General features: G+C 49.0%; 2 protein-coding genes and 1 long non-coding RNA gene across 3 annotated transcripts in view; 1 reads left to right on the top strand and 2 right to left on the bottom strand.

Annotated features, from left to right (window-relative positions):
* The window catches only part of GPC4 (glypican 4), a 54,398-nt gene extending 44,624 nt beyond the window's left edge, over positions 1–9,774 (bottom strand). The window contains exon 1 of the mRNA XM_072981362.2: positions 9,174–9,774. Within this exon, the coding sequence (XP_072837463.2) occupies positions 9,174–9,372 (199 nt within the window). The 5' untranslated portion in view covers positions 9,373–9,774. The remainder of the gene's footprint in view (positions 1–9,173) is intronic.
* Positions 9,775–16,027: 6,253 nt separating this feature from the next.
* Positions 16,028–23,015, top strand: LOC144584489 (uncharacterized). The gene is made up of 2 exons (XR_013538762.1): positions 16,028–16,635; positions 20,964–23,015. It is a non-coding gene; the product is annotated as an uncharacterized LOC144584489 (long non-coding RNA).
* A 1,361-nt stretch (positions 23,016–24,376) lies between these two features.
* The window catches only part of GPC3 (glypican 3), a 138,365-nt gene continuing 136,788 nt past the window's right edge, over positions 24,377–25,953 (bottom strand). Inside the window, exon 8 of the mRNA XM_020810324.3 lies at positions 24,377–25,366. Coding sequence (XP_020665983.3) covers positions 25,152–25,366 — 215 coding nt within the window. The 3' untranslated portion in view covers positions 24,377–25,151. The remainder of the gene's footprint in view (positions 25,367–25,953) is intronic.

Below are 25,953 nucleotides of genomic sequence, written 5' to 3'. Positions count from 1 at the left end.
ATACCGAAGCGCAAGGGGACGCCAGAGCAACGCATTCTTCCTGTCGGGACCACGTGGGAACAAGGAGACACTGTGCTCGAACGACCCATAAGCCTTCCTTTATCACAGGGAGACCTGATTCATGTGGAGAAAAGACAGCCAAGCTGTTTTTCCTTTTTTTTTTTTAACCCTGACAGGCCAGGCCAGCCTCAGAGCCCCAAAATGCGAAATACTTTCCTCTAGCCCTTTAAAGTCCACCACCATCAAAAAAAACACACAACCCACCAATGTTTCTGAACACTGGAAAAGCTAGTTTAGTCAGTTTCCCCAGATCTAAACTTTCAAGGCAGACCTTTTATAACACCGTCCCCTGAAAAACTGCAAATCATGTCCCTCAAAAATTCCAGTCGCTTGCACCCTACAAGTCGGCTACCGCTGTTGTCATATTGTTCGTAGCAGACAACAAACAACTCCGGTCAAAACTCTCCCAACAAGCAGCTGTAGGCTTTTTTGTCGACCCACACGCTTCGCCCTCAGCCAACGTAATATATTTGGGCAGAAAACATCCCGTGGTGGCTTTTTTTTGGGGGGGGGGAGGACAAACCACAACGTTGAGAAACAGAAGAAACACACTCGGCTTGTTGGAGGGGGGGGCGGTGTGTTGGGAAGGGAACTGGAATTTGAAGCCCATTCCAGAAATAGAAGAGGTATACAATAAACTTTTCCCCTGACCACACTGCGAAAAACTAAAATCGCTGGAATTCCAAGAGGGTCCAAAAAAAAAAAAGCCGCAACACAATTTATTTGTTTTTTATGTGGAAGGATAAGAAAAGAAGCTGCTAGCACAGCACTACAGACGCAATAAACATACAAACAGAGAGGGGGGAGATAGATGGATGGTGCCTATCAATATACTTTTTAAATAAATCCCTTTTCTATCCTGCAGAGCACATTCTGGAAATAGAAAATGCATACAATTTCCCTTGACCTTAATCCTACCGTCCGCCTAACCCTAAAATCACTGGAATTCCAGAAGTACAGGAAATGTACCACAAGACCCTTGAATATGTGTTTGCTTTTTATCTGGGCGTGTTAGGGATAGAAAAATAAACTAACACAGAATTACACAGACAATAAATATACACATACACACACACATATCTTTATCCTGCCTATCAAAATACTTCTTTTTAAATAAATGTCACTTTGCCCTTTCCCACTGAACAGAGCGGAGGAGGGTGGCAAAGGGGGGGGGGAGGTTTTGGTCTCCTGCATTTCGAAGGAAGCATCTAATTGAGGCAGCTTTAACAATAGATAATCATTTGACTAGCAATGAGACAGAATTGCAACCGCCCGCTTATTCTGGCAGGGAGAACGGGCCGCTCTCTGCGAAGCAGTTGCCAAGCAAAACCTACCGCCCACTCTCCCCGGGCCATCCCTAAGCAGTCATGGCTAACCACACGCTTAACGCCCCAAATTGCTGAGACCCGGTTTTCTGGTTGCAACCACCAAAGAGAAAAAGAGAGAAAGACAGACAGACAGACTGGGGGGGGGGGTGGCTTTGAACCCAAAAAACACGGACAAGTGGCCAGAAACAGAACAGACCCGAGGTGTTCAGAGTGGAAAAGGAAATATATGAGATGCCGATCAGCTTCCCAACTGCCTCCCAATTGAAACCCAAACCAGCCTCCAGCCTCCAGCCTCCAACTCCTTTTTTCTTTTTCATTTCTGTGCCTCTCTTTTCCTGGAGGGGTCTGATCCAGCCACGGTGACACGCCACTTAGTCATATCCCGGCTGGGTCACTGTAACGTACTCCACGCGGGGCTGCCGGTGGACTGAGAGTGTCAGGAAACTTCAGTGAGTCCAAAACGAAGCAAGACAGGGATCACGCCAGCTCCCCGTTAGGCTGCTGATCCGTTTCTGGGCGCAATTCAAACGGACGGTTCTAACCTCTAAAGCCCTAATCGGCTTGGGTCCAAGGACCCGGGAGAAGCTGTGGCTGCTTCCTATAGACTCTGGAACTCCCTCCCACTGGAAGCCAGCCTGGCCCCATCTTGGTTGTCCTTCCGCAAGCAGGCCACAACCTTTCTCTTCAGGCAGGCTTTCCCAGAGTGAACAGCTACTGAATGAGTTTTTTTTTTTTTTTAATGGACTGTTCTACTCCCAGAAGTGACAAGTCCATCTTCTGAGGGTACAGAGACCTTCTATCAACCATGACCAGTTGGATTTTGGCTTGAATCTGAATCCAAAAGGGCACTTCAGCTTTGCAATCCTGCAAGGAACGGGTGTATTGATGATGCTGCCGAGGACGTGGGTGTACACATTGTAGCATTTTTGTTGTCGTTATAATTACTCATGTTGCCCGTTGTATCACAGAGTCATGAGAGACTCCATTTGTGAAACCGTGTTTGCAAAGATCAATAGATTCCTAAGTAAACAAGTAGCCCCACAGAACTCAAAAGCGTTACATTCAGACTAAACAAAAAAAAAACACCCCAATGTTTCTTCTTGTTTCCTGAAAAATATTTACGTATTCTTTTATAAATATGGCACTGCTACACTTGTAAAAGAATACGTAAAATGTTTGGCACTAAGCAACTCAATTTGCTTCCAACGCAGGGCAACCCTGACGAGGTTTCTAAGACACGGGAGATGCTCAAGGACCGATTTGCCACGTGTTGAGGTTCCATGGCTATGCAAGGATTTGAACCCAGGCCTCCCAAGTCATAGCTGCCCCCCTCCCTCCCTGTTCACCTTTAGAAGGCAACTTAAAATGCTGCTTCTCAGGGAGGCCACCCAACCGACTCTTGTCTGATTTTAGGCCTCTTGTCCTGCTATTATATAGAGAAATCCCCCAGCATATTACAGTAGTTTTATTCTGTCAGATGCTTTAAATTCTTATTTGCAGTTTTATTAGTACAGATTTTATTTATTGTCGTAAACCACATTACACTGGCTTGTATGCAAGTAGGTAGGTAGGTAGTATGTGGCTGGATAGTTCAGTGGTTTAAATCTCCAGCTTACCCAAGGCTACACAGGCTGGCTTTTCCCCTAGGAGGCAAAGCCAGCCTGTGTAGCCTTGGTTAAGCTGTACAGTTCCAGGGCGCCCCTAGAGGAAGCGAAGGGTAAAGCACTTCTGAGCATCCTCTACCTGGAAAAACTGGGAAAGGGTCGCTGTAAATCAAGATTGACTTAATGGCACACAATTATCAATTATTAATGCACTAGCTAGGCACGTATATATACTGGACTAATTTTTTTTCTGTCTGAATTGACGTGGTGGCACATGAAAAAGATACAGACACACAAGCTGGGAAGCTCAGTGGCTTAGATCTCCAGCTGGAGAACCAGAGGTTGGGAGTTCGAATCCAGCTCAACAGTTCTAAGAGGATGATGATGAGTAAACTTCCTGCCTCAGGAGGAATGTTCAGCCATTTAAAGCTCAGTTGGGATAACTTCCAGAATGCCACCACCGGCTGGGAGGATACCACTGTCTGGAAGGTGCCAGCACCAGGGGAAAAAAGTTCCCTCTCTCTTCTCCTTTTTGCACCCAGGAAATGTAAAGGTATTTACTTAGGAGCTGTCTGTGTTGTGACAGCCTCCGAGAGATACCTCGAGCCACCACCCCCCACCCCAACCCACCCCCTTCTTCCCTTCCACATTTCTGAGTCCTTCAGTCATGCATTTTTGTTATTGTTGAAAGTACTGCGAAATGGCAGGGCCAGGGCGCGGGAGTCCTTGGTGGTCTCTCAAAGGCTCTGGCTTAAAAGGCACTTCCTTTGTTCCCGGGGAGAATGCAGTCCAGTAGGTCATTCAGACAGAAAAATAAAAGCAGGCACTTCAGAGGAGAGAAAGAGAGAGAGAAAGAAAGATGGAGACCGAAGCTTACTGGGATAAGGAGAAGGGAGTGGAGAATAAAATGTTCAGGGCGAGACAATGTTCTTTGCCAAAAACCTTCCGGGGGGGGTACCTTAGGTGTGTCTGCGCAATGAAGGAAGATCTACACAGGAGGTAGCCTACAGGGAAAGATGGATGGCAATCACTCAAAGGGATCCTGCTTCAAACTCTTCCACGAATAGCACACAGGTGTCAGGTCTCCCTTGTCCTGTTTCTGTGCAGTGTCACCAAAAAATGCAATTTTCTCCTTCCCTGCCCCGGCCTAAAGGGAGGGATCCGGAAGGGTTCTCAGGTATGCGAAATGATTTCTGCACAAATAACGTGCAACCGGGCAAATGTCAACACAGCACCCGCGTCGTTTCGTGGACTTTTTTAAGTCGGAGAAGCACTCCGCAAGGTGGTTGGATCCTTCTGAACGGCCAACACGGTCATCCTGTCCCCGTTCGCCGGCCCTCCTTTTTCGCTTCTCAAAGGGAAGAAGGGGCTAATCTTGGCCAGACATTTTGCATTAATTGTGGAGACCTTGCACGGAGCGGGGGGGGGGGGGAGAGAAAGGTATTTCATGTGTTTCAGAGGCTCAGAATGGGAGGAAGGATTCAAATTCCTCACTGAGGTGTCTCATGGTATCAAAAACAGCCAAAACGGGCAAGAACAGATCTAGAAAACACGGAAGGGGAGAAAGCAGGTCTGCTCGACCAGCCGAGCCCACACAAACCTGAGAGAGCTCTTGGTTTTGGGACGTTATCGCATGAGGCCTCCATGTATTGGGCAACATGATTTGGAAATATGCTCCAGGAACTGGGAAATCACAAATCCCTTAGCCCTTAGCGTCCGACGGATGAAGGGAAGCAGAGCACAGGGAGGCATGGAAGAGGTACAGAAAGAGAAAGAAACAAACAGAAAGCCAGGGGTTCGAGCAACTCTTGTAGCAGGAAAGGTTACATCAGCCAGGGGAAAAAGGCAAGGAAGGAGGTATCGTAACTGAGGTGCGTACAATTCAGCCCCATGTGGACAGGGGTGGCTAGCTAAAGCTTTATTTGCTCTTTTGTAACACAGGAATCCAAACCCACCGAAGCTGAATGATAGGGCAGACAGAAGCAAGGACAGCATCACACGGTGCTTAGGTAAGCTGCGGAACTCCCTGCCACAAGATGCAGCCATGATGACCCACCTGAATAGATTTAAAAGGGGGGATGAGGTAAACCTGGAGACCAGAGCCATTAGTGTCTATGAGTTAGGAAGGTAGTAACACCAGCCTACTTCAACAGTCTGTTGTAAGGATGATCGCCAGAATATCAAACACACCTGTAAGACACGAAAAGGCTAAATTCTTGCTCCGAAACTGAAGAAGAATCCCAAATACCTGCTTTTAACTGACCCGGACGCACAGGCTCAGCTGCAGAAATCTCCAAGGACGTTTAGGACAAAATCCTGCCTCAAACGGGACTCAGCAGACATGGGACATTTCTGGCCAGTGTCTGGAAAACTCTTTGGGGACCCTCGGCATCCTTTAGCCACCACAGACAGTGGCTGTTTTGCTGAGGGATTCTGTGGACTGTAGTCCAAAAGTGTCATGCCCAGGTTCCAAGCGTGGCCCTCTAAAAGCTGCTGGACGACAACAACACCAGTCCTGACAATGAACACACTGACTGGGGCTGATAGGAACTGTAGTTCTCCAATAAACTACAGGAGGGCAGGAGGAAACAGCTGAGCCCAACAGCCTCTGACTAATTAAATCAGCTCTATTTCCAGTCTTAAAGAGGAAAGGTCACATCAACCACAGCATCCAAATAAGGGGATGTCTTGGAACATGAGGACTAGAACCTTTATTTTATTTGTATGCAAAGAAGCATGCCTCTGTAGTGAAACCCACACCCTGGATGCAGCTGGCCCAAGAGTTCAGGTTCACAGCGTCTCTCGTGGGAAAGGCGGCAGAAAAATGCAATTTTAAAAAAAAAGAATTTTAAAAATAGAGCGCCCTGCAAAGTGAAAACAAGACCGAACGACATCTGCTATTTCCAAACTAATTTCCGCCAAGATAAGCCGTGAATAGCTGGAATGTCCCGAGGAGGAATGAAAAAATGCAAGATAAAGAGCATGTTTAAGGTAGGGATCTGAGCGCGGCCCTTTGGCTTGCAGCTTTTGTTACGCTTCGGGCTGGAACAAAACAAGGGCTCACAAACCATGGAAGAGCATCATCAGCTTTGTCTTCAATTGGCCCCAAGTTCAATTCCTGGCACCGCCAGTCAGAGGCAGCCAGAGACAGAAAAGGCTGCTGCCAGAGACCTTGAAAGAAGAGGAGGCGTAGTCAGTTTCTCTCGCTCTTCCGCATGGGTTAGATCTCGTCTAGAGTCCCGGGTCCAATTCTGGACACCGCACTTCAAGAAGGAGGCCGGCAAACCGGAAGAGGTTCAGAGGAGAGCAACCAGGTATGGATCAGGGAGCTAGAAGCCAAGCCCGAGGAGGAAAAACTGAAAGACCTCGGACTGTTTAACCTTGAAGAAACAAGACGGAGGAGAGATTGGAGAGCACTTTGCAAATAACTGAAAGGCTGTCCTACAGAGGAAGGGCAGGATCTGTTCTCAAGTGCAGGGCATGCAATAATAGGTCCCAAAAAGTCAGATTTAGGCTGAATATCAGGAAAATTCCCTAACTGTTAGAGATGTATGACAATGGAATTGGTTACCTTGAGAGGCGTTGAGTGTTACAACACTTCGGTTCTTGCAATGAGAAGGGGTTGGACTAAATCACCTTATAAGGACCCTTCAAACTCCCTTATGCTATGATTCTATGAAAAGCCACTGCAAGGCAAGACAAGGGAGAACTCCCCACCAAGAAATAATCCCACGGATATAAAGCAGATTCATCAACCCAACTCAGCCCAGGGGTTTAGGTCTTTGGATGTGGAGACAAAGGTTGGGAGTTCGATCCTCTCACTGGGCCTCCTTGACAGGCACTGGGCTCCTTGATTCAGAGGGCCCCTTCCAGCCCTGCAGTTCTAAGATTATCATCATCATCATCAAAACAAGCTTCTCGGATTCCCCCCTCCCCAGGATGTACGGCTGGTACGAAGCTTCCTCTCTTCAGAGGGTGATAGGACAAGAAGTAGAAGTCAGGGCAACTATTTATACAACGGCCTTGGGCACCGAGGTCCAAAATTTGACCCTGAGAAAGGCCACGCACGTCCGGCAAAGGGTCTCGGGTTACTCCAGAAAGACCTCCCGAAAAATTCGCCACCCAGCTGGGAATGCCTTCGACATCCTCGGAAGCAGTCGGATCTCCAGAGGAAGGAAGCAAAGGTGAAAATCTGACTCCCAGAAAAGCACAAGAGGTGATTTCGTAGAATACAGAAGCGGGTTACAGTCCACAAACACTTATATAAATAAAGCAGCTTCACTTTTTTTACTTGTCATACTTTTTAACACACCCACAAAGAAAATAAATTCATGAAGACGGTCGGGAACCGGGTGCCAACCTCTGTCTACATCTTTCCCCCCCAACAAAGGATTCTGAAACATGACATCTGAGTTTCCAGACTCCCCCCCAACCAAGCACATCCATATTGGTTAAGGAATTTGGGGTGTTAAAAGTTCCTCTCCCCCCAAAAAAACTTTCCAAGCCCAATACTCCCACCCCAAAAATGGCCTTTGTCCTGAAAGGAGGACATCCGAGAAGCTGTCTGCTCAGATTCGTCACTTTATAATTTACTGGCCAAAATAAAAATACTCTTAAAGGGAAGTTTTCCAACTTTTATTTTAAAGGGTGGGGGGAGTTAAGAGGAGGTCCTAGACCCCCGGACTGGGGTTTTCCAATCCCAAGAAAATGTAAAAGTCCACCTCCCCCTTCCTTCCCCCCCCCCAATCCGACAGTCTCTCCCCACCAATCCAGAGACCAGCTCCAGAGCCAGAAACTCCACCCCACTGCTCCAGGAGGGGAGCCGGGCGGGCGAAGGGGGGGGGGGTTGGAAGAGAAGAAGCCACATGGTTTGGGAAGCCTCAATTGTTGCAAATTCCTCCTGCAAATTCCTCCCTGGTCTGGCTGAATTCATTTAGTTAAAGGCAAAGGGGAGGGAAAGAGATGATGGGAGTCTATTTGCTCACCGAATAATTGCCATGGGCCCCCTTGCACCTTTTCCCAAACGAGAGGAATGTGTGTGTGTGTGTGTTTTTTAAGACTCTGCAGTTCGCAATCTGCCCCTCTCCCTTCCTTAAGAACATAGTCAGCCTTTCTGCTCCATTTCAAAAAGGAGAGAGAGAGAGAAAGGGGGAGGGAGGCAGACATTCAAATATCTTGCAGATCCACTGGCAAGTGAATTAAAATGTGTGCATGCAAGAAATGTAGAGGCAAGGAAGGGGGGGAGGCTTAGCAGCAAAATGCCAAGGACTACACCCTACAGATTCCCCCCCCCCTTTTGTTCAAGGGGATTTCCCCCCTCCCCTCCCCTCCGCCGCCCGGCCTCCTCTCTACAAGCAACGACTTGTAGGTGGGGGAAGGCGCAGGAGGAGAAAAGGGTTGGGGAGGGAGATCCTGTCCTGGTTTTGCCTCCATCAGTCTTCGACACATATTCCCCGGCGGAGGTTTACTCCTGAGGTGATTTCTCCCCCCCCTCCTCTCCTTTCCCCCAAGGGCAGGGGGACATGCTGAAGGGCGCACCGAGGAAACGAAGTCCACGCGGGGGGTTGAGGGGGGGTCTCTCTCTCTCTCCCCACCCGCAGGCAAGACTTTGGGGTTTAACTTTGCAAACGGGGCGGGGGGGGGCGGGGAGAAGTGTTGCGGCGAGTTTGGCGTCCGCTTCGCGCAGCCCCCACCACCACCACCCTCGCTCTCCTTGACCCAACAGTGCAGACAGGATTGGTACTCAAACCGAATCATTCCCGGGGGAGGGCGGCCAGAAGGGGGCCAACACAGCCCCCCCCGGGGGGGGAGAGGAACTCTTCCAACACCGCTGGCTTTGGGGAGAGGGGGCACTTCCTGGCCGGCCAACTTGCCCAGGCGCAGATGCGAAGAAAGGCCGCCGAAGGACTCACCCCCCCCCAAAGGACACCTCCCCCCATTCTAGTGTAGAGGGAGAAAGGGCCATTCATTCCTCTCTCCTCCACCCCCCCCATTCGCCAGCCAAAGTGTCCAAAAGAAATCTGCGCGCCGGAGCGCACAAGCGACGACAAAACCCAAAATCCTCGGCTGGCTGCGGAGAGGGAGGTGGGACGCGGGCTCCCCTCCTTTCTCCCCCCCCTCGGGGCCCGTGGGGCTAGCTCCCCCTCCCTCCCTCCCTCCCGCGCCCCCCACCCCTTCTCACCGTTGATTTCGTGGCTGGGCGCCTCGTTCTGGCTGAAGCCTTTGGCCACGTAGAGCCGCTTGACTTCGGAGCAACTTCGCGAGCGCGGCTCGGCCGAGGCGGCGGCGGCGAGGAGGAGGAGGAGGAGGAGGAAGGCGAGGGGCCGGCCGGTCCCGGCGTCCGAGGAGCCCGGGGGCCCGATCCGCCGGCCGGCGGGCATGGCGGCGGCGGCCCGGCTTGCTGGCGCTTGGCGCGGGGCGGCCGAGAGCGCACGGGGCTCCGGCGGAAGGGAGGAAGGCAGGCGCGCCCCTGGCCACGCGCAAGGGGCTGGAGCAGCCGAGGGCCGGCGCCAGAAGCGGGCGCCTGCCCGGCCGGCCCCTGGAGGCTTCCCCCGCCGCCGCCGCCGGCTGGCCCCTCCGCGCCGAAGCCCCGGCCGCCTCCTGCGGCGCTCGCCAACTCCCGTGCGCCCTGAGTGCGCGGCGCTCCACTCCGCTTGGCCAACTTGGAGCCCGGCGGCGGCGGAGGAAGAGGAGGAGGAGGAGGAAGAAGAAGATGATGATGATGAGGCGGCGGGGCCGGAGAAAGCTCCTCGGCGGCAGCCCCCAGGAAAGGCAGCAGCAGCCCGGCGGGGCGAGGCGGAGCAGAGCGCACGGCCGGCCTCCCTCTCCGCCTCTCCAAGCGCGCGCGCCCGCCCTCCGTCCTGCCTTCCTTCCTGCCTTCCCTCCCTCGGCGCGCAAGCCGCTGCTCGCAATTTGGACACTTGGGGCACCCGTCTCCCACCCACTCCCCTCCCAGGCAAGGGGTGCAAGGTGCCCTCGCTCTTCTTTTCCCCCCCCCACCCTCCCCGCCCGGAAAAAAGAGGCGGAGACGCCGGGACTCCCCTCCTCCCCAACAGCAAAAAAGAAAGTTTGGCGTTTCCCCGAAAAGAGAAGCTGCTGGGGGTGGGGGGGGGTTGGTGGGGGGGGCATGGGGCTCGCGTTCCGAAGGGTGGGCTTTTATTTTGCTTATACCCAGCAGTAGATTTTTGAAATCTCAGGCAAAGCCCTAGTCGGCCAGCCCCAGCAGGTGAGAAGGGGGGGCAGTCAGCTCAGAGCAGCGCGGGGGAAGGGGCTCTCTTCCTCCTTGCCCCTCTATATACCGTATGAGTCTTCGCACAACAACCCTGTGAGGGAGGGCTTGAGGATGGAGCCACAGCCCACGGCCGCCCAGGGCCTTTGAAACTCCGCTCTCCCCTCCCTCCTTCTCCCACATCGACCACTCCGGGGACTGAGGCGCCTCCAAGAGAGTCTTGTCGACAGCTGGACCATCTAGAGCAGGTTCCCCCATCGTTGAGGGTCGCCAAGTGCCTTCTGGGTCCCCTTATATGCGTGGTAGCCCTTGGTTATCAATTTCTGTCAGCGGGGACATGTATGAATGAGAAACAGGCCCTCGTGGGGAAGAAGCAATCTTCTTAGATTTGAAGAGCTGGAAGGGACCCTCTGGATCATTGAGTGCAACCGGGTTCAAAGAATCACAGTGGGGATTCGAACTCCCAACCTGATACAGGACCTCTAGTTGCTGAGATGGCTTTGTGCCATTAAAAATGCCTTTTTAGACCAACATGGCAGGGGGAGTGTCCACAGGTTATACTTGGCTGTTATAAAAGGAAGCCATTGATGGGAGAGCCAGGCCTTGCATATTGCATACATCCTCTAAAAGCTATGTAATTGTTTTAAATAAAAGTATCTGCTTTGGCTTGTGTCTCCTTTCCAGTCTCCCCATTGTCTTCTTTAAAAATTATAACATCGAAGCCACGTAGACCCAACATCCAGGGAACCAGCTGCCAAGCAGGGGGACAAAATTTGTCAATATCCTTCTTTTGTTTACAAGCCAGCCCTACTTGCTGGTTTCTGCCTTTGGAGGCCTGTTAATTATTATCGTTGCAAAATAAAAAACAAACATTCACAGCGGCTTGTGCTTTCCAGCAGGCCAGTCAAAACGCGCGGGGGGGGGGATTTGACTCCTTCACAAGTCATTTCATTCCGGAGAGACTTCCAGTTAATTACAGAGAGTTGAAAAGTTACTTTTGGAGCTACAGTTCCCAGACTACCTACCACAACTGCCCCAGCCGACTGGGGCTTCTAGGAAAAGGAGTTTTTTTTAAAAAGGAGTTAAATGTGAGCTACTTTCTCCACCAACCAGGAACCTCAACGTAAAGAAAATACTTTTCCAAGGAAAAACAGCCCAAGAATCCTGAATGCCCCTCCATGAGAATTCCATGAGTATCTGGCTGCAGAGCGAGAGAATTAATTCTGTGTCCAGCTGTCTGAAATATGGTTCCTTGTCAACATCTCATCCCCTTGAAGTTCTGGAGAGACCCACAATCCCATTAAATAGATCCTGGCCATCTCACTTGTTTCCTGCCTCAGTTTCTCCACTTGTGTATACAACACGGAGCCTGGTATAGCAGGGCTGATTTTGAAACAATGATGAAACAACTCGAGAATAATAGTTTTGCAAAACCTAGGGAGTGCTTGATAGAAGGACACATTGCTTTCACTGTAGATTTCCCCTGATCTATGCCTGTTTGTCTTTGGGAAGGCTGGCATTCCTGTCCAGAAACTATGAGCTATAGAAATAGTTAGTCTTTCTTCCCCCATTGCCTGTTGGGTATCTTTTTTGACTCTAAAATGAGGGCAGGATGTAAGCAGACAAACTATCACTGTGCAGAAGGCCGGGCAGGAGAGAGTCTCGTATGGTTTCTTATCTGGAGCATTAAAAGTTCTTTGGGAAACATTATACACCTGAAAGGCGAAAAATACCCAAGCTAGATCTACCAGTGAAAACCTTCATTCATGTCGCCAACCTGGGCAGGTGGTACAAAATTAACTTTGCTACCAGTGCCCGATCAGTGACCTCCGACACAAATATCGTCTTTTCTTTCTCATTCCTTGGACCGCTCTGTTCTTGCCACTCTCTCCCCGCGATGCACTTTTTATGCCAGGGGGCCTGGGCAAAACTGGAAGGCGACTCTCGCCAAGGAACAAACTGGAGAATGGGAAGTTTCACCTCCCTGATGGATTGCGCGCCCAGACACAGAGTGCTGGTGTGTAAGGGATCCAAATTGCACTGGGGGGGAGAGCTTTCCCTTCCCCCCTCACATGGAATTAGCAAAGTAAACTGATCTGCTCCCGGAATGTTTCACACAATTAGGACTTAGTGAGAACGGGTTTCTCAAGATGGCCTGGGTATTAAGGATGGCCAGGAGAAAGTGGGGAGGGTGATGAGAGAGCAGAGAGAGAGAGAGAGAGACTGGGTTTCTTCCAGCCGTTACAGAATCTATTTCCAATGCAGAAACATAAAGACATACAGTGGTGCCTCGCAAGACGATTGCCTCACAAGATGATTAATCCACAATAATGACTTTAAGAAAATATGGAATGTATTTTTTGGAATACGTATTTCGGAGAGGGAAGGGGTATACACCAAGGGAAGAAACAATGAAATTTTGGAGTGAAAATGGATTGAATGAAGTGTAACGCTAGTCCTGAAGGTGATGGGAGCACACTTGTAATTGTATTTTATTGTTTTGTATTTTTTATTGTTTTTTATAGTTTTTTGTGTGGTAGTAGGTTTATGTTGTATTAATAAAAAAATTTAAAAAGTCTTTCTCCTACAAATGTCTCAGAGGTAGTTAATGAGACTGTAAGTGCCAGTTGATGAGAAAAGGAGGAGGACTAATCTGGAGAACTTGATGCTATTCTGTTCTTTGCATCCCTCCATTTCTGCTGCACAGCTAGAGGAATTTAATGTAACCAAGCATTCAAAACCCTTCAGCAGATATCGCTTCCACTAGGAATTCACGAAGTATGTTTTGACGGTTTTGGCCTCAGTCCTTCATCTGTGAAGTGGACATAATAGTAACTGTTGTACAGAGTTCCCTCTAGGGTTTCTGAGGTGAATGGATTCCACCTCTGGAGGATGTGTGGTTCTCCAGCAGCTGATGTTGGAGAGCAACACCTTAAAAACCCCAGCCAGCGTATTTAGTGATGAGGAACGATGGGAGGTGTAGTCCACATTCCCCCTCCAGATGCACTTCAGGCATTTCCCACATGCCAGATATAGACGACTGTTCGTTTTCAAAGAAATGTTTATGAGAGATATCACCAGACACACAACAGCGCACTACGAATCAAAACAAGACAAAGCCTATCTAGGAGAAGTGACAGAGCAGAGCGACAACCGTAAGAGTTTTGCACTGACATCTACAACAATGTCCGAGTAAAATGAAGTCACTTTAAAATGCTGCGGCGTTTTGCACACAACAGTCATTGGGGGGGGAAATGACTTCTGAGGAAGCTGAGAGGTGATTTGCTTGTTAATTGGTTGTGCTAGGTAAAATCATACTCATTTTATTATAAGCCAGCCTGGGTGGAGAATCCAGGGCATATTCCACGCCCGGCCCGGATTGACGGATGAGATGCAGCTCTCTGGAACCAAGGCCACCCCTCTGAAAAGTTACTTTTTTGGCATTACCCCTCCCCAAATCTGGCAGCCAACCCACTGGGGGATTCTGGGAATGGGGGGGATGCAATTTTTCTTTCAAAAAGAAAAGGTAAGGGCGCTCTATGAAAATCCGTACAGGAAGTGACACAACTTGGTTTTGCGCATGCACACATAACACCCCCGCAACCTTTGAGCAGATTGCTTCCAAATCCCCCTTTTTTCTTTTTCGCTCCTCGTCTTCTGAAGGTGACAGTGAAATCAATTTAACTTTTGCTCTGAGAAGCGTGGCAGGCAGAAAACCTTTTAGGATCTGTTTGGTAGTCTCTCTTTTCTTGACCCTTTTTCTTCTTCTTCTTTTTAGTGGCCGCGAGGAGAGATGGGCGGGTGGAGGCGACATTGTTCAACAACCCCCCCCCTCCTTCCTCTGTTTTCACGGGCAGTTTTTACGCTCCTCTGTCTGTGGGGATCAACGGAGCTGGGAGTTCTCATGGAGTTAAGACGGGCCCGGGCCCTTCACAGAGAATGAAGCATCAGGAGCCTGCCAAAGGAAGCGCGTCCTGCTTTCCCATAGGCCCACCAGCTCTGTCTTTCTTTGGGGGGGACAATGTGCATTTTAAAGGGAACTCAGCAGGGTGTTGTACATTTTTCATTCCAGAGAGAGGAGGGATTTAAAAAAAAAAGGGATGGGGGAAGCCAGTGAAGGCCTACAGACAAGGGGAAAGCAGGGCGGAGGGGGCAAGGGGGACCCACGCAGGCGGTTTGTGATCTGTGGGTCGCTCAAACCCAAGAGAGACACCAAATTGCGAGAAAAACCGGGAAGCAGCACAAAAAGGTTTTGGTCTGGAGCGCAGAAGGTCCCCCACGATTAAGGGCAGGGGAAGAAAGGAGAGGGAAAGCTGGCTGAAGATCTGAAAAAGAGCCGTGCCAGGAGGAGCAGAATTAAACCCACGGATTCCGCCAAGGTGCATGGGGTGGGAGGCAGGTGGATCAAGGAGATGTGCTCCTGGCCACCGGGCCATTTTCAGAAACAAGGGTGGTGTTGTGGTTCATGCATGGCGGAGGGACGTGGGTGCCCCACTGAGCCCTGAAATTCAACAGGGAACCGCCGGCCACTCCCTGCCTCAATAACCAACCCATCTCACTGGGCTGTTGTAAGGAGAAAGTGAGGAAGTAGGAAAGCCACAGACAGCACTTTCAGCTCCTTGGAGAGAATGTGGATAGACCTCCACCCACTAGATGTTGGCTGGACTTTGTTCCTTGAATATCGACTCAGCCCCAAGGATCTAGAACACTGGCCCCAGGGAGCAATGTACTCTTTTGGGGGGGGGGAAGAGGGGATGAAATTCCCCAGTGCTAGAGAGCCTTCTCTCCATGTATTTATAAATTTTACCGGGCATCCATAAGAGGTCGTGTGGGGTCTACAAAACAAACTTCTTCAAGCCACTATCACTTACCCGCCTCGGCTTTCAAGAAGCAGCTTTTACTCCTCACTCAACATTTGTTTGATTTCGTACTAGCTTACTTCGCAGGGTTATTGTGGGGTGGGGGAATGGGGTGGGGTGGGGTAGCGAGTGTGAAATCCATCAGGGGAATGAGGTCAAAAGAATCAGCCAGCAAGAGATAGACATTTGAACTGAGAGGGATGTCTCCCCATCACTGTCTTCACCCTAACAGACACGATCATGCCTTCTGCGATAGATTTCATAATGAAGGTGAGGGGAGCTTTGGGTGGCCAGATGTTGGCCTCCAACACCCGTCGACCCCAACTTCCAGAGGTGGTCAACCTTCAGAAGTCCCGGGGCTACCTACACAAGGGCCCCGCCTGCCCCTTGAAACGCCACTTCTCCCTTTAAAAATTCTTAACAATTTTTTTTTTAATTAGAAAAGGCTCTTGTGCCTCTAGTGGCCGATTTTTATTTCCAAAAATCAAATGTCATTTTCTTCCAGTGGGAGCCATGTTCGCTCAGCATGAACACCGGTGGCCGTTTTCAACCCTGTGCGTGCCATTTTGTAGAGGGACGTGGTGGCGCTGCGGGCTAAACCACAGAAGCCTGTGCTGCAGGGTCAGAAGACCAAGCAGTCGTAAGATCGAATCCCCGCGACGGAGTGAGCCCCCATCGCTTGTCCCAGCTCCCGCCAACCTAGGGGTTCGAAAGCATGCAAATGCAAGTAGATAAATAGGGACCACCTCGGTGGGAAGGTAACAGCGTTCCGTGTCTAAGTCGCACTGGCCATGTGACCACGGAAGATTGTCTTCGGACAAAACGCTGGCTCTACGGCTTGGAAATGGGGATGAGCACCGCCCCCTAAAGTCGAACGAGACTGGACAAAAATTGTCAAGGGGAACCTTTACCTTTACCTTTATGCTATGCAGAGCGGCAGCTGCCAGGCTCCTCCCCTCAATTTCTGGGTGGCGATGCAGGCCCTCTCGGCACTTGGCCCTCCTCATATTCCTGAGGGGCGACCCAGGACAGGCCTGCAATTTTGTGATGGGAATACTGCTAAGTACTGGTTAGTGCTTAGTGGGTGTCCCCCCCCCAAGCGCTGTCAAGCACCCAGCATCCTTCCTAAAAGAAAGCTGCAGGCCCATCTTGCATCAACACTGCCATGGAGAAGGTCACCTCTGAAATGTTCATGGCCCCACAGACAAATGGGGCTTCCGACACCTGGCATCTTTTTAAGAACTGAAGCCCAGCCAAGAGGACAAGGGGCAGCTCGTGAATTCGGAGAGGTCCGGCCAAGGTAAAGCGATACCGTTCAACGGGGGCCGACTTTTGTCGCTGGAAGATTACCCCGGCGTTTGGAGTCCTGTCAGAAAGACTCCACAGCAGGCTTTTCTTTCTTTTCTTTTTCTTTCCTTTCTTTTTTGCTGCCAACAGAAGCGGCTCCTACAGAAAAGATCATGTTACCCATTTTGCTCCCGACACCCATGCCTGAATGGCTCCCCATCCCGAGCAAAGCGATAGGTGGGGATGCATCGCCTTCAGAGATGCTTCTGGTAAGTAATGTGGTTGTGACGTGAACACCTGTCTCTCCGTGTTTTAACTTGCTGGCCCACTCTGCCCCTGTAAAGTTCTGAAACCTCTTGGAGAAATGGTGACACACACACACACACACACCCAAAGCAAGCATTAAATGCGTTCCAAGCGTCCGCCCTCAGCTGCGGAGGGAGATGCCCTTCTGGAGGCCTGGTCCAGAAAAGACAAGGGGACCCACAGGACGCGCGGCTGGCAGCTGCTCGGACAGTCATCCGAGGAACTTGGGCAGGAAGATCGGCTGCCTCTGAAGAACATCCAGTTACGTAGATCAATGCGGGAACCATTGGCAAACCCCCCCTTGTGTACACCCTCGTCCCATTTCCCTCTGCACACACCCTGTAAGAAAATGCCAGTTTTAAAGCAGGCCGGCTCCAGGGCCGAGCGCTGGCGCTTTGATCTATTTTTCCATGGCAGGCGAGATCAATTTTCATCCACCTCGCCCAGCCGCAGATCAAAGGAGCAACGTTCAGAGGAGAAAAAATGAAAAAGGAGGAGGAGGAGGAAGAAAACCAAACAGAAAAGGAGGGGGGGCAGAGAAACTTCGCTGTACCCAGAGAGCGCACGAGGGCCACAATGCGCAACAGAGTGCGTGCCACGGTTATATTGTTTAGAGCGCGCTCAGAGATCCCTTGACGTCACAGCCTAAGGATTGGCAAACGATGTTGAATGATGCAGGAAGATGTGGCTCATGTGGAACATGGTCAGAAAAGACCCTTCAGAAAGATTCTGTATATATGTATGTATGTATGCATGTATGCATGCATGCATGTATTTCAAATATTTTTTACCCCACCTTTCTCCCTAAGAAGGACCCAAGGCAGCTTACATCATTAAAATACTATATTTAAAGCTAAAAACAGTAGGTGTACAAATACTAAAAAAAGGATCAGACCAATACCACGCTAAAAGACACTAAACAAAAGCAACAACAGAACCACATTCGAAGCAGAAACGCACAACCATCCATTTAAGAACTGCGTTCAGGCAGCCGGTCACTGAGGGAAAGCTTGCCTGAAGAGAAAGGTCTTGGCCTGCTTGCGGAAGGACAGCAAAGAGGGGCCCCGGCTGGCCTCCAGTGGGAGGGAGTTCCAGAGTCTAAAGGAGAAGGCCCCTCTCCTGGTGGGAACAGCTTTAGCAAGGAAAGTCTTGCAAGAACCAGGCGAGAAAGGGGCGCTTGACCCACACACCCGTTTTTTTTTTAATAACTATGTTTGTAAGTTCCTCATGGAAGGCCTCAAAGGCTGTCTTCCCGAGCCGCCCACTCGTGGTCTGTATCTCTTAATTCTTAAAGCTGTAGCAAGACTTTTGTTTTTATTTTTAATTCCATACACAAAAACGAACTAGGGCAACAAATTGCAGGACAAGGTGGCCGTGGTTGGGTTGAGGGACAGAATGGGACAGTGAGAATTCTCGATTCCCCTTCAGCGGCTGCCCCTTCAGGACAGGGACTTGGTCCGTGGCAAGCCAAAGCAGCGGCAAATTCGCGCGCAAACCCGAAGAGCGCTCAGAAGCCTGGCCAGGCACCCAATCGGCCTGTTGCTCTGCAGAGATTTACTTTCCAGACCTTCTTTGTCTCTCCCCCCCCCCCCCATCACCACCACTCCCCCTACACCTGTGACAAAGGTTGGAGCTTCTGAGTCGGGAGGTAAACAATGCCCAGACAGACAAAGGTTAAACCTGCCTGGCTTTTGCAAACACCAGTATGTGCTGTAGAGCAGTGGTCCCCAACCTTGGGCCTCCAGATGTTCTTGGACTTCAACTCCCAGAAATCCTGGCCAGCAGAGGTGGTGGTGAAGGCTTCTGGGAGTTGTAGTCCAAGAACATCTGGAGGCCCAAGGTTGGGGACCACTGCTGTAGAGGATTAAGAGTAAGAACTGTAGCCCTCCCCATGTTCTTGCTATCCTGGCCAGCACAGGATGAATGCCCTGGGACTTTCTGAGGAGCTCGGATTATGACAATCAATCAATCAATCAATCACCTTTAATACAGTCAAAGACAGACTATGACATTATCCACTGCCCCCAAGTTTCCCTGTTTCTCTTGAGCTCAACTGCAACCCTGGCAACAGCTGGCAGAGATGGGGGTTTCCCCAGGATATTGCCTCCAGCAATCTCTCTTATTATTGAAAGTAATTGAGGACGATTTGGTCTTGAATGGGCAATCAGGAACTTTTAGGTTTACAAACCAGCAGCTCCTGGTTTGTTGATAGGGAGCCAACCAGTTGCCTGAAGTTCTGTATTCTCCTTGTAGGGTGGAGGGTGGCCATGGAAACTATCATGAGGGGCATCTATACAGTACTTCCAAATTTACACCCCTGAGCAAGGGACAGTGGGAGCTATAGTCCAGCAATTTCTGGAATGCCACAAGTTGTCCATGATTCTGACCTGGCTGGTAGTGGCCCTGTAGAATTTCAGATAGGGGTCTTTTCCATGTCCCCTCCCATGAGAAAAGGCTCCATGTGAACCAGGGAGGGTGTTTTGGTGAGCACTGGACTTTGACTGGGGAGATCTTGGTTCTATTCCCCCCTGGCACCATGAAAACTCATGAGGGTACCTCGAGACACACAAATCTGCCTCGCGGGGCTGTTCTGGTGAGAATCAAGTGACCAAGTGGAAAGCCAGGTCCCGTACCTCAAACTCATTGGCACAAAGGTGGAGTTCTATCTGTGATACAGACTGAACCTGGGACCATTTCCATCCAAAAACTTGTGTTGTGCCACCAAATTTGCACGACAATCTAAACTACCCATTTTATGTCTCCCGAGGCACAAGCTGTGAAGGGCATCGCACTGAGATCCAGCTGGCTTGCGGTGCTTTGAAGACTAACAGATTTATTCCAGTGCGCACTTTGGTGGATTTATCCTCCCTGAGAAAAATGTCTCGGTCTTCAAAACGCAGCAAGCCTTTATTCATATTTACTGACAAATCTCAAAACGCCAATCCCAAATCCTGCCGCTCAAAGACACAAATTGCACCAAAGCAGGCCCATCGAATCAACCAAACAGTCGTAAGATCGAATCCATGCGATGGAGGGAGCTCCCGTCGCTTGTCCCAGCTCCTGCCGACCTAGCCGTTCAAAAGCATGTAAAAATGCGAGTAGATAAATAGGGACCACTTCAGTGGGATGGTCACGGCGTTCCGTGTCTAGTCATGCTGGCCATGTGACCACGGAAACTGTCTTCGGACAAAACACTGGCTCTATGGCTTGGAAACAGAGATGAGCACCACGCCCTAGAATCGGACACGACTGGACTCAATGTCAAGGGGAACCTTTACCTTTACCTTTACCTTACTCTAACTGTGACTTGTTCATGTGAGTGGCGGTTTGAGTAGGGCTATTTGAATCAATGGAAGGCATTCTGACGAAGTGGGCTTGCCTATGAAAGCTCACATTAAAAAGGATCAAATTTCATCTTTAAGGTGCTACCACATTTTAGTCTCTTTTTTTTACTTTTTCCCTTCGAGTTTGCTTTAACCTATAATAGTGGCATTTCCTGTGCCGAGCGACAGGATTCGGGCCTCTTGTCTCCTGGCAGCTTAAAAGACTGACAAATATCATGAATCTAAACCTTTCCTAGCATTTGCAGCCTGCTTTAAGCAAAGAGTTATTTACTTCCATGGGGTGGGTTTTTCCCCCCCAACCTGCGGCAGCATTAGGGCAATTTAAAAGAAGCTGAAATATCAGTAGCTTCCCCCCCCGCATGAAATCCCCCCCCAAGTCTGCCTTCACTCATCATCTGCGTCTTCGACTCCCCCCCCCTTCTACTCTTCCCGGTGGAATGCATTCAGCAGTGAGCTCAAATTAATACAGGAACGCTTGGAATTTGCTTAAAGAGGCAATCCAGATGAAGCTATTTTATGGCGCCCCTCAGCAGAGTTCAGGAACTCGACAGGCACCGTCTCCCCGAATACTAAACACGATTAGGCTGAGTTCGAAGCGGGCCAGCTGCCTCTCAGATAAACAACAAATTTCGTTTCTCACCAAGAGAGAAGGCCGTGCCCGTCCACCCCTTCTTTGGGGGGCTGGAATGTACACAACTGTCATTCCCCTTCACATGGAGAATTAAAACAGTTCCTCTGGTTTGTTTTTGAGTATTTATTCTTCTCACTTGACAACACACAGGGCTTTTTCTTCTTTCCTTTCCTTTCCTTCTTTTAATATATTCAGATACTGAAGGAATACAGGCCCAAGGATTGGCAAACCCCTGGCGTTTCTGGGAACCGGGTCGTAATCTGCGCCAACTATAAGTCTGTCTAAGCTAATCAATGTTTTTTTGTCTTTTAAAAAGGATTCGTAAGGACCCAGAAGCAAGCAAGCAAGAGACAGAGGAGAGAGTGAAGGGAAAGATGATGACATCTACAAGACATAAGCTGATGCTGGGAGTGAGGGTGGAGGGATTTTATTCATGATTTTGCTAAATTACTTTTAAAGGCCATTGAAGAATTTTTATTAATTTCCTTAAGAGTTTTATGACAGGCTGTCATCAGTATTGAGTGACAAAAGACATAGCCTTTGGTTTGTCTTCTGCATTTAAAAAAAAAACGGTTCTAAGATGTAATAGCAGATTTGGCCACTAGAGGGAACCAAGCAGTATTTTTTTTCTGCTGGTGAAGAAAATGCATCTTCTAAAAACACAATGCAATGAATTACTTGCACAATTAGTGCCACCACCACAACAACAACAGCAACCTGGCTGCTCTGAAGTTACAAGTTCTTTTCTAAAAGTAGCTTCTTGTGCCCTTGGCATGCGGGCAAAGAACACCTAAGACAGTGGCTCCAACTTCCACCAATTCACTTGGTACCAAAAGGGAAAACTCCTTTAGGGCAGGGAACTCTCGTGCCTGTTTAATTCTGCATCAAGACTGTGTATGTTTATGGTCTTACATAACAGAAACAAGATGCAACAGAATCTTTGCAGGCAGTACAGAGAAAATACAACAGAAGGTGGTGACAGGGAGGGGGGTAATAAACAGAGAAGCCACTCACCCCCCCCAGTGCCCAAAGCCTTGCGTCTGAGGCAGCCACACATTGAATGATTCAGTGCTTGAAGGCTAACAGATGTTGCGGTGGCTGGTCCAAAGTGACACTATGCTTACTCTCTCTTTTGTGTGTGTGTGTGCACCAGCTTCATGACGTAGCCCATCGTCCGATGTGGCCGCCCTTCACGTCTCAGTAGCCCCATCCGCTCAATCAACCTGCTTTCCGGCTTTGAAACACAAATTATTGCAACTCTGGACCCAAATGCCCAGCAAGGAAAAGATTTCCAAGAACTTGCATGGGAGACATAGACGGCCTCGCTGGGAATACGAGCCGCTCATGGCCTAGTTCCCTGAGCAAGTTACTTCTCCGCTTTTGCCAAATGAACTTGACAGAAGTTGCCTCCTCAACGCAGCTTATCGAGAAGACAGAACAGTTCGATTTGTTTGAGGACACAGAAAAAGGCTAATCTTTTCCAGTTCAGTCCAGAGGAGTAGCCTTTAACGAAGCTGAAAAACAATAGCCAACCCCCCGGACAGGACCCTCGTGAATAAATTAAGAAAGGATCGTCGTGATTCGGAAATCAAAAAAGGTTAGTGTTTCAGGGATTAGAATAGGAAATTTCAAAACAGCTGCCAGTTATGGCCACACTCTGCAAAGCACGCAGATAAACAAGGGGGCCACGGAGCAGCTTTGGAGATCAACAACAGCTTTTTTTCAGTTAGGATTAAAACAGTTTGGTAATTTTCCAAAACGGAATACAGCCGTTTCTTCACACAAGACAGAAACCCACCGTTATAAGAGGGAGCAGCAGCCAGGAGCCCAACGGACTTCGAAAAGATGAGGCAAAAATCACAGATTCATGGAGCAGAAGCAACCTATGAATGATCCTTATTACCCGTAATGTTTGTAGGTACTGGGCCTCCACAGTCAGGCATAGTCTACCTGTGAAGAACAGCTGCAGGCAGACCAGAGGAGCAGAGGTTGGTTCCTATTGAACGGGTTTCCAGGAGGTGTCCATTGACGGCTGTGGGTAGGATGCTGAAGAACACAAGACCTTTTTGTCTGTCTGATATTATTTGGTAAACAGGTACCGTCCATGGTCAAAAAGGTGTTTTCCAGGACAGAACCCTCGGCAAGGCATCTGTGGTGGAGGGAAGGATGACGAACAAGTCCTGACACCTCAAACAACATTCATGCACGACTGCTCAATGACTAGTTTTATGCACAGGAATGCTTCCAGTTTTTCCTTCCTCAAGTGTTTTACTTAATTTTTTTTCTTTGAGGGAACGAGGCCCAGCCAGGCACAAACAAGCATTTCTGTTCCGGGAAGAATGTTTTTGCAGAGGAAAGCTGTCCACGCCCTGTTCGTGCAAGTCAACAAGGCGATTCCCACCGCCCCGGAAAACATCTGATATTCCTTTCTCTCCCCTTCTGTCCCCACCCCACAACTCCTTATAGCGGCTCCAGGTGGGGCTGGCCTTGAAATTAAGGAGCTCTTAGTGTTATAAATTACAGGATCCTTTGCCAAAAAAGATGGAAGAGGAACGGGGCTGTTCCAGGGAGAAGGTTTTTTTTAAAAGGCTGGGAAGAGCAAGTTCTTTTTCTCTCTCTCTCTGTCACACAACCGGAACTGCATGTGACAACATTTTGTACTCAAAGATAAGGTTTGTAGCAAGGCCCGCACAGAACTTCACCCCTGAGCAAAACGCATTCTGCATCCTTTTAACCTGTTTCAGCTGCTTGCCACACACGGTTTTAAAAAACAAGAAGCAAACTCCATAAAAAGAACAGCCCCCCCACAAAAAAATCTACTAGATTTTTTTCAACCAGGATACTTTTTGACCTAGTTCATGTAACCACTGGGACCAAAAATATCCCATGCCATGTCTTAGAAACCAGGAGATCGGGAAATAAAAAGAGACGCACTCCGCTTTCCAGAAGCCTGCCTCGATTCAAGAGAAAGATTCCAATCAGTAGCGGAAACGCACGGAGACGCAGATGAAACCCAACGCATAAAACTGGCCTCAACCCTCATCATGCTGCTGACTCTGATTGTCCATAGCATGGAATTCCGACTGGGGCAGAACACGCATAACGCAAGTTTTAAAATAAATAAATAAATAAATAAATACAGTACATGAGAGTTAAACCGCTTGCAAAACCCATCAGAAAAAAAACCAGCAAGAGAAAAGGAAAGGTGGCTCAGTGTGACTGGCATTTGTTGATGCCATTCTCTTGCGGCACACTTATTTATTTTATTTATTTATTTATTGCATTTATATGCCGCCCATCTAGACATGGTCTACTCTGGGCAGCTCACAACAACTTAGACACAAACTTCTTGAACAGGCTGTGCTTTCAGATAAATGTCTTATTCTCATGGCCTCCGGATCTCTGGGACTACATCTCCCATCGCTCCCATCCTGCGATGAAGGGAAATGTAATCCAACCGTGAACAAGAATCTCCTTCGCCTCCCAAATGGGAGGCCGCCATTAATCTAGTCAACCGCACCATGACAGATGCAGGGATCTTATTTACCTTCTAAACCCTCCCTGCTTTCAGTTCAGCATATTCCTAAAGCGAATGACAAACCCAATGGAATGAATATACCTCCAGAGCAGCCACAATGGGTTTTACTGTGATGGCTGAGAGTTCCCCAGGCTTAAAACGCAGCTCTGCAAACCCCATGCTAGCAGAGAAACAAACAGGCCACGGCACTGTTTTGTATTTTAAAAATTTATTAAAAGCAACATGCTCGCTCTTCGTTATTTGCTGGACAAGATTCAAAGCAGTCTGCCAGAGCTAGAGAACATCACACGTTCCACCAAAGTTATTCTGTCCTTAATCCCATCAACCTAGCTGTCGTCTTAGGTCTGACTCTCCGCCACCCCACCTGTTACGGGGAACACGGGCTCTCGGCCCTCGCAGGCAACCTTGCAAGAGGTGCATACATTTTTCCTCCAGCTTTTTGATACACACAACCCACAATCTTCTCCTGGAATCCACAGGAGATCAGTCTGGCTGGTTTTCTAACTGATATCAATAATATAGTGCCGGGCTCCAGAACAGCCCCCAGAGTTTGCTTGCTTTGCCAAGAGGAAATTGCCAGCTCTTTAAATCTCTCCTGTTCCTACTACATACCTCGTTGGATAATTCCAAGTATTTCAGAATCCGTTCGGGGGACGGACCATAAAACATATATTTAAAAACATAGTCAATTATGTTTAATCCCATTTAGATGTCATTTCTACCCATGCCAATTAACGCGAGATGAAATATGTTTTGCTTGTTTCAAACTTCCAGTATTCCTGAACTTCACCGGGGAATGCAAACAGGTATTTCTTTTTTAAAAAAACTTCCTGCCTGCTAAATCTAAAACCCTTGGGGATTTGTCTTAGGTGGCTTTTAAAAAGTGAACTTATAGTTAGCCACTCCTTCCACACGCCGTGGCAGGCGGGGCGGGTGGTCCGCGGGGAATCTTCACAAGACGAAGGGTTACCAGCTCGAGCTGGGGAGACAGGTGAAGGAGAGACTCCATCCTTCACCCAACAGAAGGATAAAGAGTGTGACGACAGCAGGCACGAGATCAAGGCTCCGGGTCCGACAGCCGCCTGAGCCGAGGGTCTGAACGGCTGGAGCCTCCTTGCTTTGTTGATTCAGAAGCTGCTTGTTGGAAGAAATGTCCTCCATATCCAGATCATATGCCAGTTCTGGAACAAAAGAAAGAAAGAAAGAAAAAAACAGGAGGAGGAATATATGGCTGCAACATGTGGAAGAAACTTTGAACGAGGGATTAATTTAATTTAATTTAATTTCTTTTTTTCTTTATATACCACCCATCTTGCCAATAGATGGTTTGCAATGTGATCAAACGACAAAACATTGCTACAAATATAAAAGCAAATTCAACACACGAAAACACAACAACTGTTAAACAATTACATATTTACACATTAAATATTCAGACGGGCCATGCGATCGTCTGGGTGGCTGATAGTTTCATCGGGATCGGCGAATTCCTGAAGCAACATTTCACAGGAGCAAATGCCCACAGTAGTTTATTTCTTAATTATATTTCCTGCAACGACCTCAAGGCAGCGTGCGCAGGCCTGCCTTCTCATGTCCCCTGTACCACAGTTAGGCTGAATACCAGGAAAAACTTCTTAACTGTAAGAGCAGTACGTCAATGGAACCAGTCATGGATTCCCCACCTCTGCCCTAAGATTGGTTGTTTCACAGTAACAAATTTGGAAGAATGTGTGCTCATCGTGATAGTCCCTTAAATCAGCCTGCCCCC

The sequence above is a fragment of the Pogona vitticeps genome, chromosome 11, assembly GCF_051106095.1.
Source record: "Pogona vitticeps strain Pit_001003342236 chromosome 11, PviZW2.1, whole genome shotgun sequence".
NCBI lineage: Eukaryota > Metazoa > Chordata > Lepidosauria > Squamata > Agamidae > Pogona > Pogona vitticeps.
This window is presented reverse-complemented; position numbering and strand designations above follow the sequence as displayed.